The sequence below is a fragment of the Anopheles cruzii genome, chromosome 3, assembly GCF_943734635.1.
Source record: "Anopheles cruzii chromosome 3, idAnoCruzAS_RS32_06, whole genome shotgun sequence".
NCBI classification, from domain to species: domain Eukaryota; kingdom Metazoa; phylum Arthropoda; class Insecta; order Diptera; family Culicidae; genus Anopheles; species Anopheles cruzii.
This window is the reverse complement of record NC_069145.1, coordinates 29762322-29778942: the sequence shown is the minus strand read 5'-3', so window position 1 is coordinate 29778942 and position 16621 is coordinate 29762322. Positions and strand designations below refer to the sequence as shown.

General features: G+C 51.5%; 1 protein-coding gene across 1 annotated transcript in view; it reads left to right on the top strand.

Moving 5' to 3' along the window:
* LOC128270186 (uncharacterized) overlaps positions 1 to 11573 on the top strand; it is a 33077-nt gene extending 21504 nt beyond the window's left edge. The window contains exons 11-20 of the mRNA XM_053007591.1: positions 56 to 253; positions 1675 to 1809; positions 1884 to 2250; positions 2342 to 2546; positions 2627 to 5775; positions 5849 to 6007; positions 6589 to 6778; positions 10861 to 11047; positions 11128 to 11295; positions 11367 to 11573. Coding sequence (XP_052863551.1) covers positions 56 to 253; positions 1675 to 1809; positions 1884 to 2250; positions 2342 to 2546; positions 2627 to 5775; positions 5849 to 6007; positions 6589 to 6778; positions 10861 to 11047; positions 11128 to 11295; positions 11367 to 11573 — 4965 coding nt within the window. The remainder of the gene's footprint in view (positions 1 to 55; positions 254 to 1674; positions 1810 to 1883; positions 2251 to 2341; positions 2547 to 2626; positions 5776 to 5848; positions 6008 to 6588; positions 6779 to 10860; positions 11048 to 11127; positions 11296 to 11366) is intronic.
* The last annotated feature ends 5048 nt before the right edge of the window (positions 11574 to 16621 follow it).

Sequence of the window (16621 nt, the reverse complement as noted above, 5' to 3'; positions counted from 1 at the left end):
CCAACGACAGAACAACCAATCATTACACATTTATTCACCATCCGTCTATCCGTAGTTGCGTAGAGACGATAAAGAACCGGGCCACGAATTGGATATGATATTGACCCCGACCGATCATTTATCGCCACCGAGCACGACCTCGCGCTTGAGCGACTCGGATACGACCTCCGAATGCGATATCGATGGTTTGATGACCGGACGGGACGGCGCTAGTGTATCATCCTTAGGCAGCTCATCTAGTCCTCCGCCAGAGGTAAACGCATAACCCCACGCATAAACACGCAAAAGTCCTTCAAGGCCTGATCAAGTGAAACAAAAGGTCAACAAAAGGCCCACCACGGAGGGTCTAGGGAGAAGTCCTGCGAGGATGTGATGTGTGTGAGAGTGTGTTCTCTCCCAAGCATCGGTCACCTGTCGTTCCAGCGATTATTGATTCTGTTTTGTGTTGTTTTCTAGCGACTTTCAGTTCAGACTGTCATCGAAGCGAGCACCGACCATCAGTGGTAGTTCCACCGGGGGGTGTACGGGGGTGTTGGCGAGGTGCCTTAGATGGCTCCTAGTCAGCCTGATTAACTGACGCCACGCGGGTCGGTGCCAGTGTCTCGTGGTCCACTTTTCCCGGCGCCCTCGCTGGGAAACTCGCTGGGGCGCTTCCTCAGTGCTTTAGTGTTGTTTTGTTTTTAGTTGATTGGTCGTTTCTTTTCCGTGTTTATTATCAATCTTCTCTCTCTCTCTCTTTCTATTTCTTTCTCTCTGTCTCTCTCGCTCTTTCTTGTTCATTCTACTTCACTTTCACTCTGCTTACTTTCTACTTCCAACTTTTCTCTAGTTCTGTATTTCCATCTGCTATGTTGTTCCTGTTCCACGCGTTCTTTGCGCGTTCCGACTAGACTGTGAGGCTCTGGCTCGCTCTCTGCCTCTGCCTCTCTCCCTCACAGTCTGTCTAAGCTTACGTTTTGGTTTTCCGTTTGCTCCGGGAAGATCCGAGTACCGGGCGTTTCCTAGCGAGCTAGCGTTCTTACCCCGGCCTACCAGTACCCTGTTTGACCTGTTTGATTTTGTTGACGCTTCCTTGTACCAGATGTTTGTTTAGTTAGTTTGCGTAACTATTGTGTAGCTCAGTAGAACCGGACGTGTAGCCATCACCAACATCACCGACAGGAAGCCACGCCACTGTACAGGAAACAAAAAAAATAGAGGAAATATCATCGATCAGTGGCGTGTCAGACAGATCGTACCAGGACGACACACACACACACCTTACATTATCACCGAGTGCACAAACACACATACCCACACACACACACACTGAGTGATCAAACACCTATCGCACACAGTTGGAGCTCGGGAATAGCCACGAGTACGAGCCAAACGAGCTCTCCCTCTGTCTCTCTATATATGTCTCCTTGGTCCTCATGGCAATACTAGCCGCAGAGACCTCGCAGAGTACAACGGTGCGCGTAGTGCCACGTCGATCACGTCGCCCCATTATATCGTACCTCCATTCTGAACACTCTTTTCCAGAGAGTGTGCGTGTGTCACGGCACTTGTCAACCTGAGGCCAGAGGCCAGAGGATAGGCGTTGCCTGAACGGACTGTGCGAACCTCCGAACCGGACTGACGTGTGCATTCTTTTTTCTTCCTTTTTCGTCCTTCGATTGCTTGCCTCTGCAGGTCGATCTGCAGGATAGACGATCGAGACGGGACATGTCCCCGCAGGGCCGGAAACGGGCGGCTGGCATGGTAGCGAAGGACTATCGGACGGTGTCTGGCGTTGGACAGGGCTTTCACAACCAGATGAGCGCGGAGGTAAGAGCCACCGGCGCCGGTGCGTCACGAGGTAGCCGAGGCGCCAGGTCTCAAGTCTCCTGCCCGCCCAACAGGTATCGTCAGCCTACAGGCGCAACGGGACGATGGCGATGAATCAGCGCAGCCAGTCGGCGGCACCGAGCGACAACTATCGGGACGATCGGCGGGACTCGCTATCGCCGCAAGATGATAGATACACAGAATATCCAGTTCTTCCACTGCATCAGTATGCGCCACGATTTCAATCACGGTCAGCGACAGCGACACCAACCGGGTCACCGAAGAAACGACAATTACCACAAGTACCTCACATGTCGCGGAACGCAGCCATACGGGAGCGTTTCATCCAGGACTTTGAGGAGCGCAGCGGCGGTCGGTTCGCGCGGCACCGGGGCCGACAGAGCCACCATCAGCCGACGTACCGGAGCACCGGCATGGGAGGTAAGTACCCGGTACCAGAGGAGGGACCCAATGCCGACTCCGAAGGCTGCTAACTCCTCCAATCCGCAATCCGCTCCCAATACCTCTCCAGGCTGGGAACGGCACTACTCCGGGCTGTCCGACAGTGACTTGACGACGCATTCGCTGGAGAGTAGAATTAGGCCGAGACACTCACTGTCCCCGGACAAGGACTTCATGGGTGACTTTGGCGATTCCGACATGGAATCGGTAGTTAGTGTTACTTCAAGTGCTTTCTCAACCCAATCGGAGCGGCCGCGCGGCTCCAAAGGAATCAGGTGAGTCCAGGGGCCGGGGTCACACCGGGGCACCATCTCCGACCGGGAACTCACCCTGTCACTCTGTGCGCGCACATAAGGCATGCTCAAGGCCGCCGGCATCAGCACCGGAGCCTGCCGACCGGTTGGGCGACGACCTCACTGTGCGCGCTGCCGAGCGAGGATCCGTTCCAACAGCAGCAGCCGCAACCGGCGGAGTATGAACCGACGGTCCAGGGTAGTGTTGGGGCTCCCGCAGTAGTCGCTGGTGGCAGTAGTATTGCTAGTTACCCCGATGCGTCGATCCCGGTATCGCCGGCCGGTCAGCTGGCGGCTGGTGATGGGGACGGCCCGACAGCAATCCCGGAGGCGTACTATAGCGAGCAGTGCATCACGCTCGCCCCGGACAGTAGCACCATCCAAAGCTTCGTGCACCAGCCGGGCAGCGAGAACGTGATGACGCAGTCTCTGAACCTCTCCTCCAGCCAGCCGTCACCGTCGTCGGCCGTCGATCCGGCGACTTCGTTCCAGTTTCAGTCCGGCTCGCTGCCGACGGAGCACTACTTCGGTGGTGGGGGGACTCGGGATGTGATGGACCCACTCGTTGTGGGGGACGAAACCGGGGGCTCGATGCAAATGGGTGGTCCGCGGGGAGGTCCCTTCGGTCCGGGTCCGATTCCGGGCGGGTACCAGCAGCGCCGTCGCCCGATGGCGATGCGTTCGAACACCTCGGAACCGAACCTCAACACGATGATTGTGGCGAGGCAGCGAATGGGACGGCCGGGACCAGAAGGGGCCCAGCAGCAGCAGGGCGCTTTTGGATACCCGCAGCCACCGCCGACCAATCAGATGATCTCCATATCAAATCGCTACCAAGCGCATCCAGATCTCGGCTACCCGGGTGCGTCCGGTACGAACCAGATCATTCTGAAGTCGTCATACTCGGACCAAAACCTCGAGAACCGTATAGTGTACGACCAGTGCGGTGGCGGTGGTGGTCCCGGTGCTGGGGGTCAAAATATCTGCATTTCGAACAAGAAGGTGTACGACCCGGCCACGGGCTACCAGAACCAGACGATCACCTGCATCCGGAGCAGTGTGGAGAGTCTGGCGGGCGAGAACAACTTCCGGTACACCCAAGCCAACCAGGGCGGGACCACGGTGTGCGAAATCAGTCAGCCCAGGCCGGCGTTCCGGGCGGTGCGAAATTACGCGACGCCTGAGGACTCCGGGCCTGTGCCGGCTCTGGAACAGCCGGTTGTGGCTGGAGTCGCCGGCCCCAACTATTTTGCCAACTATGGCCACACCAGGGACTGGCTACCTGCCAGCCAGCAGCTGCCAGCGCCACCCATTGAATATCCGTTGCCGGAGTACCGGGCAGAGCGGCCGGGCTCCTGGGTCGAGCCGACCCCAGCGTATCTGGCGTACCGGCCGGACCCGGTGATCCAGGCGCGGGAGAAGATCGCTCGCTCCCACTCACTGGTCGCCGAGGATCGGATTGTCGACATCGAGTACGACTCCGACACGGGCTGGAAGACAAAGGCCGTCCGGAAGAATGTGTTCGCGGCCAGCCGAAGCACCAGCACCGACGTCAGCCAGTACTACCGCAAGCGGACCCGTTCGCTGGGTGGTAGCGGCGCTGAGACAAGCGGTGAAGACCACGGAGTGGAGCTTGCAGTTGGGGTGCGTAGCAGGAAGAGTAGCGCCGGGTCCAGGGGCAGCCTCGAGCGTAGCAGCTTAAAGCTGGACCTTGCGGCGGACTCCGGGAACGGAGACGAGCACCAGCGCTCCCACTCTTCGAAGGTCACCTCTGATCTGAAGACCAAGGAGACCAAGGAGAAGCCGAAGCCGGAGGGTCAGAAGCCAGCGGCGAAGCTGCCGGCAGGCACCCGGGCCAGCACGATGGTCAAGTCCAAGTCGACCACGTCGACCAAGGCAAAGGGTAGCAAAAGTCCGGCCAAGTCTGGTGGTTCGTTGAAAAAGTCTGGCTCGGTGAAGGCGAAGCCGGCGACGGCGAAGAACGCTTCGTCGGCCTCGAAGGCTTCCGGGTCGAAGCCGCTGGCGAAGCCGGCGAAGGAACCGAAGGCCAAGTTCGGGGCGATAGAGACAGGCCACGAAACGAAGCGGAGCACACTGGGAGCTGCCGGTGGCAGGTCGGCGTCGGATAGCAGGGGCCGGGTGGATGAGCTCAGGTCGGAGTCGGCGGGCGGCGTACTGTACAGCAGCTCGGAGTCGATCAAGTCGATTATCGACGAGGTACGACTGGAGCTGCTGCAGAAGCCCAAGACGACGGTGTACCTGAGCGACGACGGCAGCCCAACGGCCGGCCTGCATCGTAGCCACTCGTTCAGTGACGATCGCATGGACGGGCAATACGGTGGTCGCCGCCGGATGATGCCGGACGGCGAAGAGGGTGAGATTTTTCCCAAGTGCAAGTCGCGCAGCTCGAGCGTGGCTTCGTCGGTGGGGATCGACGAGCACCGACTGGGGCGGGGCCGTCGCCACGTGAAGGGCTACGACGACTACGACTACGAGGGCAACGAGGGCGACGACGACGAGGTGTTCGAGAGTTCGTTCTCGCGCGGCCGGAACGCCTCGTTCAATGGGAAGTCGTCGTTACGGCACCGGGACAGGGCCGGGTATGGTACGCGCCGGACCAGTAGCCTGGAGGGTTTGGACCAGTTCCAGGCCAACCTACGCCGGGAGCGGGGATCGGGTAAGAGCGACAGTGCCCGGCACAGCTCGGTCAGCATCAACGAGCAGCCGGAGTACTTCGAGTACGTCCGATCCCCGTCGACCCCGCAACAGGAGGGTACCACCGTGGGTGGTGGTGGTAGAGGGAGTAGTGACCCCCGTATCGCTAGCCGTAGGCAAACCGCTAACTATGCTTCTCCCCTTCCCGCTCCGAAATCCTCCAATGGTGTCGCGCTGCTGCAAACGGAACCGAAACGTCCGTCGATGAAAAAACCGACGTCCGGGACGTCGCCATCGAACCATCGGTCCCGATCGCACGAACCGCGGACGGCCGGCAGTGAGTACGATGTGCGTGGCCGGAACCGCTACAGCGGGCACAATGGGGGCCGGGACGCGGCGTACCGGCACCGGGACCGGGAGCGGGACCGTGACCGGAACAGCAGCGACCACGAGCGGGACCGCGACCTGAGCGACCGGGAGCAGCGGGAGTCGCACGAGCGCACCGAACTGGACCAAAGTCTTTCGAATACCGAGGGAACACCGGAGGATAAGATAGGTACACACGGGCGTCCCGACCGACCGACTGAAGAGTCTGCTGACTCTTTGAACTTTTCCTGCCTTTTTTCCAGACGGTAGCCTGAGCGACACGGCGGTGATACAGAGTCTGGATGCACGACGTAAGTTGGACCAACGATCGCCGAAGAGCGAAACGCCGACCCGGGACCGGGACCGGTTCGGCACCGGGATGGGCATTAAGAGTAACTCCACCTCCCAGCTGTCGGCAACAGGTAACTACTTCTGCGTAAGCGTTATCGTTCGTGTGAGTGTAAGTTTTTGTACAGTCGTTGATGTCTCTCACCACCGGAGAACTTGAACCCCGTGGCCCCCGCCCGGGATGGTTCAAGTCCGCGGTTCCGCGGGCCAGCGAGGTATTCTCGAGGTCAGTTGCTAACCTCTGCTGAGCAACCGTGTGTCTGTGTGTGACCATGGCAACCGATATTGGCTCTTCTTGATCCTAAAATTAACCCCCAACCATCAGACCGCGCGTTACGCGTTACAGATGACAGAAGCTTCAAGCTTGAAAAATCTCTCAAATCATAATGACAACAACGGTGCGTTACACGTTACGCGTTACGCGTTATGATGTGAACGCCGTGCATCGATGCCGATGGAGCCAGCCGGAGCTTTCGAAGGACCAGCACTTCGCATGGGCACTGGCCCGGATCCTCCCGGATGCCTGCTCTCTCTTCCTGTCTCTCTTTCTCTCTGTGCGTGTGTAGCATCGATGTACAAAAAATACCATTCCCAGCCACTGGCGTGCGGAACTGACACTGTTTTGATAATCAATTTCATTCAACATATGAAAAAGGTCGTAAGCGACGCATGGGTTTTGGTAAGCGTGGCAAAAACTCGTTCACCGTGCACCGCAGCGAGGAGGTGCTCCCCGGGGAGGTGCGAGGCGGCTGCGGCGGTGGTGGCGGCGGTGGTGGCGGTGGCGGCGGCCTATCGCGGGGCTCGTCCGCCTCCAGCGACGGCGAAGGCAGTGCCGACGGTGACAGGTTCGCAGCCCACTCACACACCTACGCTCTCTATCCGTTACCGGTTTCCGGTTTGTTTGCTTCCGCTGTTTTGTTTGCTGTTTATTTGTGTTTTGCTTCTGTTCGGTTTACTTTTGTTCTCGTTTTCGGTTCTCCTGGATACGCTGCAGCTTCCAGGTCCAACCTTCCACACTTTTCCAGGTCCCAGCGATCCCAGCCAACCGGATCCCAGCTTCCTTCCAAGTTCTTTCCCAGGTTCCCGACACCCCCGTGGGCCTCGGAGGGCCTGCGCTCTGGAGAGCTTAGGACTTTGGGCTCCTTTGGAAGCTTCTTTGGACGGGCTCTTCAGGGCCGCACGGCACGGCCTGCGGTTCCCGTTCCTCGATTTTTCTTCGCTCGAATTATCGTTCACTAGCGTTTTCTTAGCGACCAGTAGTAGACCAGGTAGTGGAACTAGTGTCACGTCCCTTAACGCAACCAATCTGACAAGCAAACAATCTGACAATGCGAGATGCAAAAACAAACGAACGCAAACAAAAAAACGTTTTCAAGCCTGTTTCGTTTTAATCGGTCGCGCCGCCCTGTTTTTAACCCCAAATGAGTCCGAACCGGAGCCGGAAACCCGTTTGTTAGGGGCACTGTTGCTGCTGCAGAGTGACCTGAGAGTGTGACTTCGACGTGAGCGTTACGGGGAGAGATTCCGACTGCCTGCCGCGCGCCTGAATGGCCTTAGGCTAACCCTCTAACTCACATGCATACACACACACCCATCTGGAGCGCTTGTAAAGATACATTTAGCGAGCCTCAATGCATCATTCTGTTAAATATGTACACATAACAGTTCACTTTCAGCATACCGCCATCGACACACACACACACAAACCCGCCCCCCAACAACACCCACCCACACACACACACACACAGCTTGAATAGATGCGCGCGAGCAAGAAAAAAAATAATACTAATGTCCTTGTTCGTAAATGTTTCGTTGTTCTGTTGTTGATCTTGTTTGTTCCAGAATGTGTTGGGGGTTGTTCGGGGGGGTTTTAGGGGATTGATTTCCGTCGGTCGTCGTTGGGCACGCAGATCGCTTTCTCCTCGTCGTCGTCGTCGTCGGGTGGGGTTGGTCTGCCGATCCGGGAACGATCCCTGGCCCTATCCGTGATCGTGGTTTAGTTGTTTAGTTTATTCACTAGCTGTTCGGTTTGACATTCGGTTCGGTTGGAAGTGTTTCGTTTCGTTTGGATAGATTTGAGCCGTTTGTCCGTTTTTAGTGTCCCAGTCGTTGTACAAAGTGAAGCTTTCGCTGAGAACGGACAGGAAGTGCTCGGACGAGAACGGACGTCCACCGGAAGTCCACCACCGTAGTTGTCTCTCCACTGGGAACTAGGTATAGCAGTCGGCAGCTCGATAGTAAAGTTGGTTGTTAGTGGTCTGGCGTTGGGTTGGATATATTCGGGGTTGTTGCCGCTATACTTCTGCAACGTCGTTGAGCGTGGAGTGGATCGGAGAGACTGTCGGCGTGTCATTGTCAACCTGCCAACACCGAAGAGTGTATCATCTCTTCATCTTCATCTTGCCATCCGCCAGACCAGGGCGTGTCGTCCTCATCTTCGTCCTCGACGTCGCAGCGCAAACGGGCGTCAGCCGGATCGATCCAACGGTCGGTCGAGGTCACACCGATCCCAGCACAGTCGGCAGCGTATCGAGCGGGAAGCCTGCACTCGATCTCGAGCTCCGAAGGCTCCTCGTAAGTGTGTGTTTCATTGTTGAAGCCTGTGGCGGCCGGTGGCGGGCAGTGTTGCTGAACTGATCCATGTTACGTACTTTGTGTTCTGTTCGTTGATTCGCCTCTTGCAACTGTTCTTTCCTTTCCCTCTCTCTTTCTCGCTCTTTTTATCTTTCTCTTCTCTCTCTTTTTGGCTCTATCCAATGGTCTCTCTGTCTTTTGCTCTTTCTCTCTATCTCCATCTCTCTTTCGCTGTCTTTCCATCTTCTTCTCTTTACTACTCCGCTGTTTCACTTTCACTTGCTCTGTTTTCTTTTGCTGTGTGCCATTTTGCCTGTCTGTCTGTCTGACTGTCTGTTTGTCTGTTTGTCCTTTTTGATCTTTCTGTCCAGTGTCCGTATCAATCTGTTGCCGTCGTCAGTTGCTAATCTATTGCTCTCTTCTTGCTTGTTGATCAAGTGCATTCAGAGGCTCTCGTTGTCGTAGCTTGACGCGCCCTTGCATAGCTCTCGTGTTAGATGTTGTTTTTCTCGGCGAAACTCGATGCAGTTTTTGGACCACACCATTTTACTTATTGTTTTGTGCACTTGCGCAAAAGTCTGCGCAGCTTCCGGGGGGTGGTTACTTTTTGTGTGCTACTAACGATCAACGGGTTCTTCTTCTCGTCTATCAGTGGGCCGAGGGCTGCTAGCGTGCTTTCTGTTTTCCATTCTCTACTCCAAGCGTGGTCTTCTTACTGGGCTGTTGTGCTTTGCATGTTTTCTTAAAGGGGGGGTGCGCTTTCCATTTGTTTGATGTTAACTTTTATCTGGCCAGATCATCATATTCGTGCTTACGAATACACTCGTATATAATACTAACCTATCTTCATCATTCGTTGACTGCTCCTCTAATTAAGGCAATTATGTCAACCATTATTTTAATTTTATTCATCTTTTTTTCTATTTCTTGTCAACCAAATTTCCTTTTATAGCAAACATGTGTAAATAAAAACCATTCTAAAGCAATATAAAGGTAGTTTAAATCGTTAACCGTCTTCCATCGAGCAGCCCTGAGTAGTAGCGCTGTAGCGCTCTAACCGACACGAATAATCGTGTCCATCGTGTAAATAGTGATTCATGTTCTCCATCGGATATGCATGACGACATAACTTGCACCAATATAGTTAGTAAGGTAGATTGCTTCGTAGAACGCTCCACCACACAACACACCACTATATACTATCTATCTCTCCCTGTAAAGCTTCAACCGACCTGAACTCGATCTAGTTTCAGTAAGTGAACGTTACGGAAGCGGAACCTATGAACAGTATCGGCCCCTTCTTAAGTGTGTTACCGAATACGTGTACCCTCTCTAGACCGCGTGCGTTTCAAATGTGGAATGTGTTCCCCTTCACTACGCCTCTGTCACTCCTACGTATGCCCGCCCTATCGATAGACCCTCTCTCGTCGGCCTCGATCAACGCGGTGCTCCGTGTTTCTGTGTTTGTGTGTGTATTCGGTGCCTTAACTTTCGTCCACAGTTTGGCCACTGTTACCTGTGGCGCCATCGCGTCTCCATCTGCTTCGTGTACTAGGATACCCTACCGCGTAGGAGATCCTACCGCGCTCCTGTTCCTAGTGGTTGTGCGATGGATCTCGTGTTTCGAAACCACGTGTTTCTCTTCCCGCTCTGACCTACTATTACTTTCAGTCTGACCTACCCCTATTGCGAATGTAGTGTACTCTCGTGTTTCCGTAATGTTTGCCTCACAACCTTCTGTTTTTCAGATTGTTTGTGTGAACCGACTAATGTTATCAAATATCAGTCACGATTCGTTTCTCGCTCTCATCGATCACTCGTTTTTCACTCGTTCTTTTCTTGTTGAAAAAGAAACATTCTTTTACGTTTTCACTAAACTTTATCCTTTCTTCTATCGCGCATTAGTTCGATCTCGATCTGAGTTTACTTTTTGAATCTCTAATAACCGTGTGTGTACGTGTGCATTTAGGTGTGCTTGATGTCAATGTGTATGGTTTATGATTTCGTTCGAATCGGACCTTCTGACACACTACCACTAGAAGCAGCTGCCCACCAGAAGGGTGTGAAAAAACAAAGCGGCCAAAGCGGACTCGCAACCGTTTCTTGGTCGAGCATTGTTTTTTCACAGTTTGCACAATTTATTGTTTGTTTGACTATTGGTTCCGAGATTTACTAGGATCGGTAGGCTTGGGTAACCTAGGTGTGCCCAGGATGTATTGGGTTCCTTTAGAGTTTAGTTTTCTTTGGCCACCACCATTGGCCGGTGATCGGACGATTAATACGCTTCCCTTGTTTGTCCCCTCCTCACTCGACTCAACATCGGCCTCGTCTCGTCGGACGTTCACACACCTAGGTGGTCACCGTCGTTGCGCGTAGCGGGTGATACCGGACCTTTGTCGGACTTCATCGATGGTTTGGGACCAGGACAGCTAGTTGGACGCCAGGTACTGGGTGCTCCTGCCTTAGGTGATATTCAACTGTCTATGTGCTATCAGAAGGGTTCGTTAGAGGTTGAAGTGATAAGAGCAAGAGGATTGCAGGTGAGAGAAGGCGACCTGGGAGGGCGTGTGCTCGATCGATTCCCACTAATCTTTGGCTGTATTTTTTATTGCGGTTTCAGGCACGTCCTGGCTCAAAAGTACTTCCAGCGCCTTACGTTAAAGTGTATCTAGTTTCCGGTAAAAAATGTATAGAAAAAGCAAAAACAACGACTGCTAGGAAAACGTTAGATCCACTATATCAGCAACAACTAGTGTTTAGAGAACCGTTTGCAGGTTGCATACTTCAGGTAAGGATCGCCCGGTTTTTGCAATAGCTGAACCGTTCACTGACGCGGATCTCCGCCTTTCTTGCCGGCAGGTTACCGTGTGGGGGGACTACGGTCGGATGGAGGGCAAGAAGGTATTCATGGGCGTAGCCCAGATAATGCTGGACAACCTCAACCTGTCCCACATCGTCATCGGCTGGTACAAACTGTTCGGCACGACGTCCCTGGTCAGTGGGCCACCCAGTCTGGGCCTGTCTAGACGATCCTCGATCGCATCACTCGATTCACTCAAGCTGTAAAGCCTATCGAAACCTCCCTCCCCTCTATCTCTCACCGCAACCACCACCACCTCCACTATGTTCTATCTTCCTCCTCATCCTTCAATGCATCCACCCGGCCATTCTCTAGAACTAGCCCACGTACACCGACACACTAGCCCACACGGCACACCGACAGAAGCGCTCATACTGTTACGCTTTAGCGTAGTGTCTGTGTTGAGATGTTTTCCGGTTTTTGTTGTTCTGATTTTACGTTACTGTGTTCGTGGTTTGTGTGTTCTATCACTACTACTACTACTACTACTACTACTGGTACTACTCCTGCAATGGACCATCCTGGCAACGGTTAAGTTAAATAAAGACACACCTTTCGAGTGTGCCGAGCTTTAGTTTATGACGAGAATACACTAGTTAGTACACTTCTTCGTTACTACAACCGAGCATTGTTAGAGAACGTCTTCGATTCCGACGAATCCACACTCCATAGGCCTGCGGACCCAGGGAGGACGAGCAAGGTACAGGTCTCAGCGAAGAAGCGCGATACTGCGTGAAGATCATGCGCTAGTCCCCAGATGGTCCTGCTTTGGGCATGGATAGCTCGTTTGCCAACGTGCAAACACCGTTAGCTTCATTAGTGTTACTTTGCAGTGTTGCCCTTTAACTAGTTCTGTTGTGTATCCTGCAAAGTTCCTTAACACACCGGCACACCAATCCATGCCCTGACCATCCCCGAAATTGTACTCTAAATGCCCTTCCCCAAACACCTCGCTAAACACAACGGATGGCGCTCGCCGGCGTAGACGAGCAAGCAGCTCACTCAGCTCTGCACACTGCAACCCCTGACACTGTGTCACTTTCCTTGCTACAAACTGTAACTAGTAATGCCATCACGCAAAAAAAAACAGAACAAAAACAAGCCAAACCAAAACTCACCTTGTTTTTCCATATTCGGTATCTTCTCTATAGGTACGTTTGACCAAAAAAAAAAACTTCAACAACTTTTGCACGTCTCAATTTCTCATTCTGTACTTTAAAGTCCTTCTTTTAGTTTGAGGTCACCCATGTAGCCGAAAATTAATATCTTCCGATTTTAGTTTTGTTTTGTGTTATTGTCTTACACTTCCGTCAGATACGATTGGGGGTCCTTAGTGATTGCATGCTTGCAGTCATCTCGTAGACATTTGTTTCATTCTAGCTAGTATCAGTGCTCGCACTAGGACCTCATTTGTCTTCCCCATTACAGCAGCGTAGGGCTTTCGTTTGATCTTCCGTTGATGCTGTTAGGGTGCAATTCTTGAGCAGTTGGCTATGAAGCATTGAAATGGTACTAACCAGTTTCGATTTTTTCCCATCCTCCCTGTGGCACAGTAAAAACCCAACACTCCATCTCACTACCTATCGTCCGTGCTGTGTCGCAGTGATGCGCATCTCACACGCACACACAAATGCCATCCCACGTCATCGTCACCTCCGGAACCGGTGCCACTTTATCAGCTTACACACCTATAGGGGAATCATGTGCCCTCCGACCTGCGATCGAAACCGTGACGGCCTTATGTTCGACAAGGGACTGAGTGAGAAAGGGTTCCGACGAACGATCGGACGGAGCACGAAGTAACGCCAAAAGCTGGCCCGACAGACGGACACGAATGGAGCTGATCCTTCTGAAGCTGCCGCAAACAGTCAGCGACCACACGGTGCAGAGGAAGACGGATTGAGGGCGCTGTTGATATTAATTGTTTTAATTATTCACTAATCGTACATAATTAAACACAAAAAACACAAGATTTTCTCTTTAAATCATGCAGGGTTGTTGCAAAAGGTAGCGAGGCTATAAAACAAAAATTAAACAAAAAAGACATCAAATCTAAGTAAACTGCAACATATACAAGGGGCAAGCAAGCAAACAAACGAACAAACAAACAAACAAACAAACCACTCATCTCACTAGGCATAGTGAAACTAGCGAACGAGGCGAACGAGGCAGTCGAAAACAAGAAACTCAAATCTGTGAATTTACTAAAACCAACATATTATCCGAAACCGAAACACAAAGTAAAGGACGAATGAAAAAGGAGAGGTATAAATGAAGCCGCAAGAGAGGTGCAAAACAGAGACAAACTTACTTTAAAGCATTACAAAAAAACAAATCGTAAATCTTGTAATAAGCACGCTTCAGAAGGGGGAACGTAAACGATGGACGTTTAGGAGTCGATTTGAGAAGTCCAAGCGAAAAAACTACGCTACATCGGTGGCCATCGGAATGCAAATCAAAAAGGGGTAAAGGTTCTGCAACGCGTCGCAAGCAAATGATGGTAAAATGGACCGGAAAGAAACATGTTCAAAGGCTCTCTTCTCTAGGCTAGGCTCGCGGCACCCACAAATTCTAGCCCTCTGGGTCTGGCGTTGGGGCGTATGTTATGTGCTGCCTTCTGTTGTCGACACACGCCTCCCAAACCAAACACTAGTGTTGCAAGGATCGTTCCATTTGCCTAATGTGCCGACCGACAGGTTGCGGAGCCGTTTTGCTAAATGCGCCGTAATTGTTTACCCATCTCAAAAAAGGTACCTAAGTACTGATGCCCTTGCCTTCGGTTCTAAACAGAGCGTCTAGTAGCGAGGGGGAACGTTCAACATGTGAAAGATGGCAAGCGCCACGGAAGGATACGATCGTGAAAGGTAACCGAGTAAGCCCCACTAACAGAGAGAGTCTTGCGTTACAATAAATCGTTTCAACCCACAGATAAAGCGAAATATTATCAAATTAAAAAAAAACAGAATAATATGAAATAAATTCCAATCAACGTACTATTTGCTTTCAAAAACTAACGCAAACCGCTTTCGAACATTGTGCCGCCACCAATTAACCGCAGCCACACTCATCACTGTTCACACACGTAACTTGCTCTTTTTCAAATCTTCCAATGTCGAAAACTAAATCCTCAGCTGATTCGTTGCCAGGGTGGCGAACACGAAACACGGATCGTCGGTAAAACTAGTAACGAGCGCATCAGTCTCGAGAACGGGGTTGTCCTGTACAGTTAGTGTAAGCAAGTGCGATGATGGTGATACATGGTTAAGATGGTGAAACGCTGCAAATACCCAACCAGGCATTCCAGATAAGCGATATTCGAACGGAAAGTGGTGGACGAGCCAAAACCATATCTTTATCGGTAAGAAACTTCTTAGCAAACATTAATACAAAAACGATTCTTAAGTAGAAAGACGGGCAGAGAGAGAGAGAGAAAGAAAGAGATAGTAAAGAGAGAAACGAAATATGTAAAACAAAACCAAAACATGAAGACGTACATACAACATGAGCGAGAACGATCGGACAGCATGATAATGTAGGGTGCAATCGGTTTTATCGTTGCTCCCGCTCGTGTCTGTGGAACGATAGGCTAGCTAGGACATGAATTAAAAGGAATCCCATATCGGGAGCTTTGGTTTACCGAACAAACAAACGTTGAAGCTTGCAAGGAACTGTTTTGACTTGTCTGTGTTTAATTTGCTCAGTTGTATTGGTGCACACAATTGTTGCAGTAACGTTTTGGGATGGTTTCATACAGTTTTCGGGAGGCGCTAGAAAGGAGTCCTATTTGTTGTTTGCTCCTATGCTATTGTGCGCCTCGAAAGTGATTGTTGAACTATGCATTGCAAAACACACACATAACGATTGGCCCATTGAGTTGAGCAATCGTAGCCATTAGTTAGATTTGTTCCTTCGGCATTTTCGCTCACTTAGCATATGAGTTTTACCAAACCGATGCCGTGCGTCGTGCATCAGTTGCCTGAATAAAATAGCAAACGAAACATGAAAATATCAACTAAACGTTACGGCTACGGCCGATGTGGCCCAACTCAACAATACAAACAATCAACACACACACACACACTGAGACACACACATAAGCAAAAGAAGAAAAAACAAACCCAAAGCTTATCACTTTCTTATTCAAAGCAAGTAGCAAATGTACATATTATCAGGTTTCTACAGGGAACTTTGACAAAACATTTCACACACTCTTCGCGCTCGCAGAGCCAATCGAAACGAAAAGGAACGGGAACGAGGACAAGAAAAGTTACCCCAAAACGGCCACAGGCAGCTATCCGCGACAAGCTGATAAGGTGACTAAAGAAGCTAAAGCCTCTTTCTGTATGATTTCATCACTTAACTTAGCACTTACGCGAGAGGTCCAGGAATAAAGATTGTGCTTCGGCTCCGGAGGTTAGGTTGGACCTGAACAACGAAAAATGAAAACGAGCTAACGCCTATTACCTGCGGCAACATATTTGTGGTTGCGAGGCGCCCAAACCCAAAATAAACCTGACGGCATCACGACGATTAAGTTCATCGTTTGGCAACTCTGTCCGGATTGGAGCCCCGACGTAATCCCGCGGCTAGTGCGCAAGTCTTATCCGTCCAGTGAACTTGTGGATGTTTTTCTTGCACTCCCCACGGCAGGGCTTCTGCCGGCACCAAAGGCATACGGACCAGAGCCAGATAGTTCCGAGCTGTCGTTTGGCATGATTACTATTCGGATGCAGTTTAGTATGTTTATTGCAAGAAAACGCATAATTAATATTTATTGTTGGGCACATGCAAGCGCGCGTGCGCGCGTGTGTGTTTACATATATTACTTTGCTGCTGGCCTTTCCTTGTGTTGAGCAACCGAAATACGCTTAATAATATAAGAAGTGCAGCTCGGGCCTGGGCTGATCGGCCAAACCTGGGTCCTGCCCGAAGACCGAAAACGGAGCAGAGGACACGACAAGGAGCTGGAAATTGTTGTTGCTTTTAGGTGCTTTGCATGCATGAAAAACGAAGAAAAACTCCTCTCAAACATTAACAAGAAAGGAAAGGTAACACTTTGCGCTTGTTGAGCGAAAATGAATCGAAGAGAGGCAGAGAGAGAAAAAATACGATACTATTTAAATTTAAAATAGCAAACGAGGCCTATTCGTGAACATTCAAAATCAACACAAAACTATTGTTGCCAGTCTTGTGTGCTGCCAAAAGCCGCGTTTTCCGTTGTCGTGTATGCGTTGTCGCTTGCTGGTCGGAATAT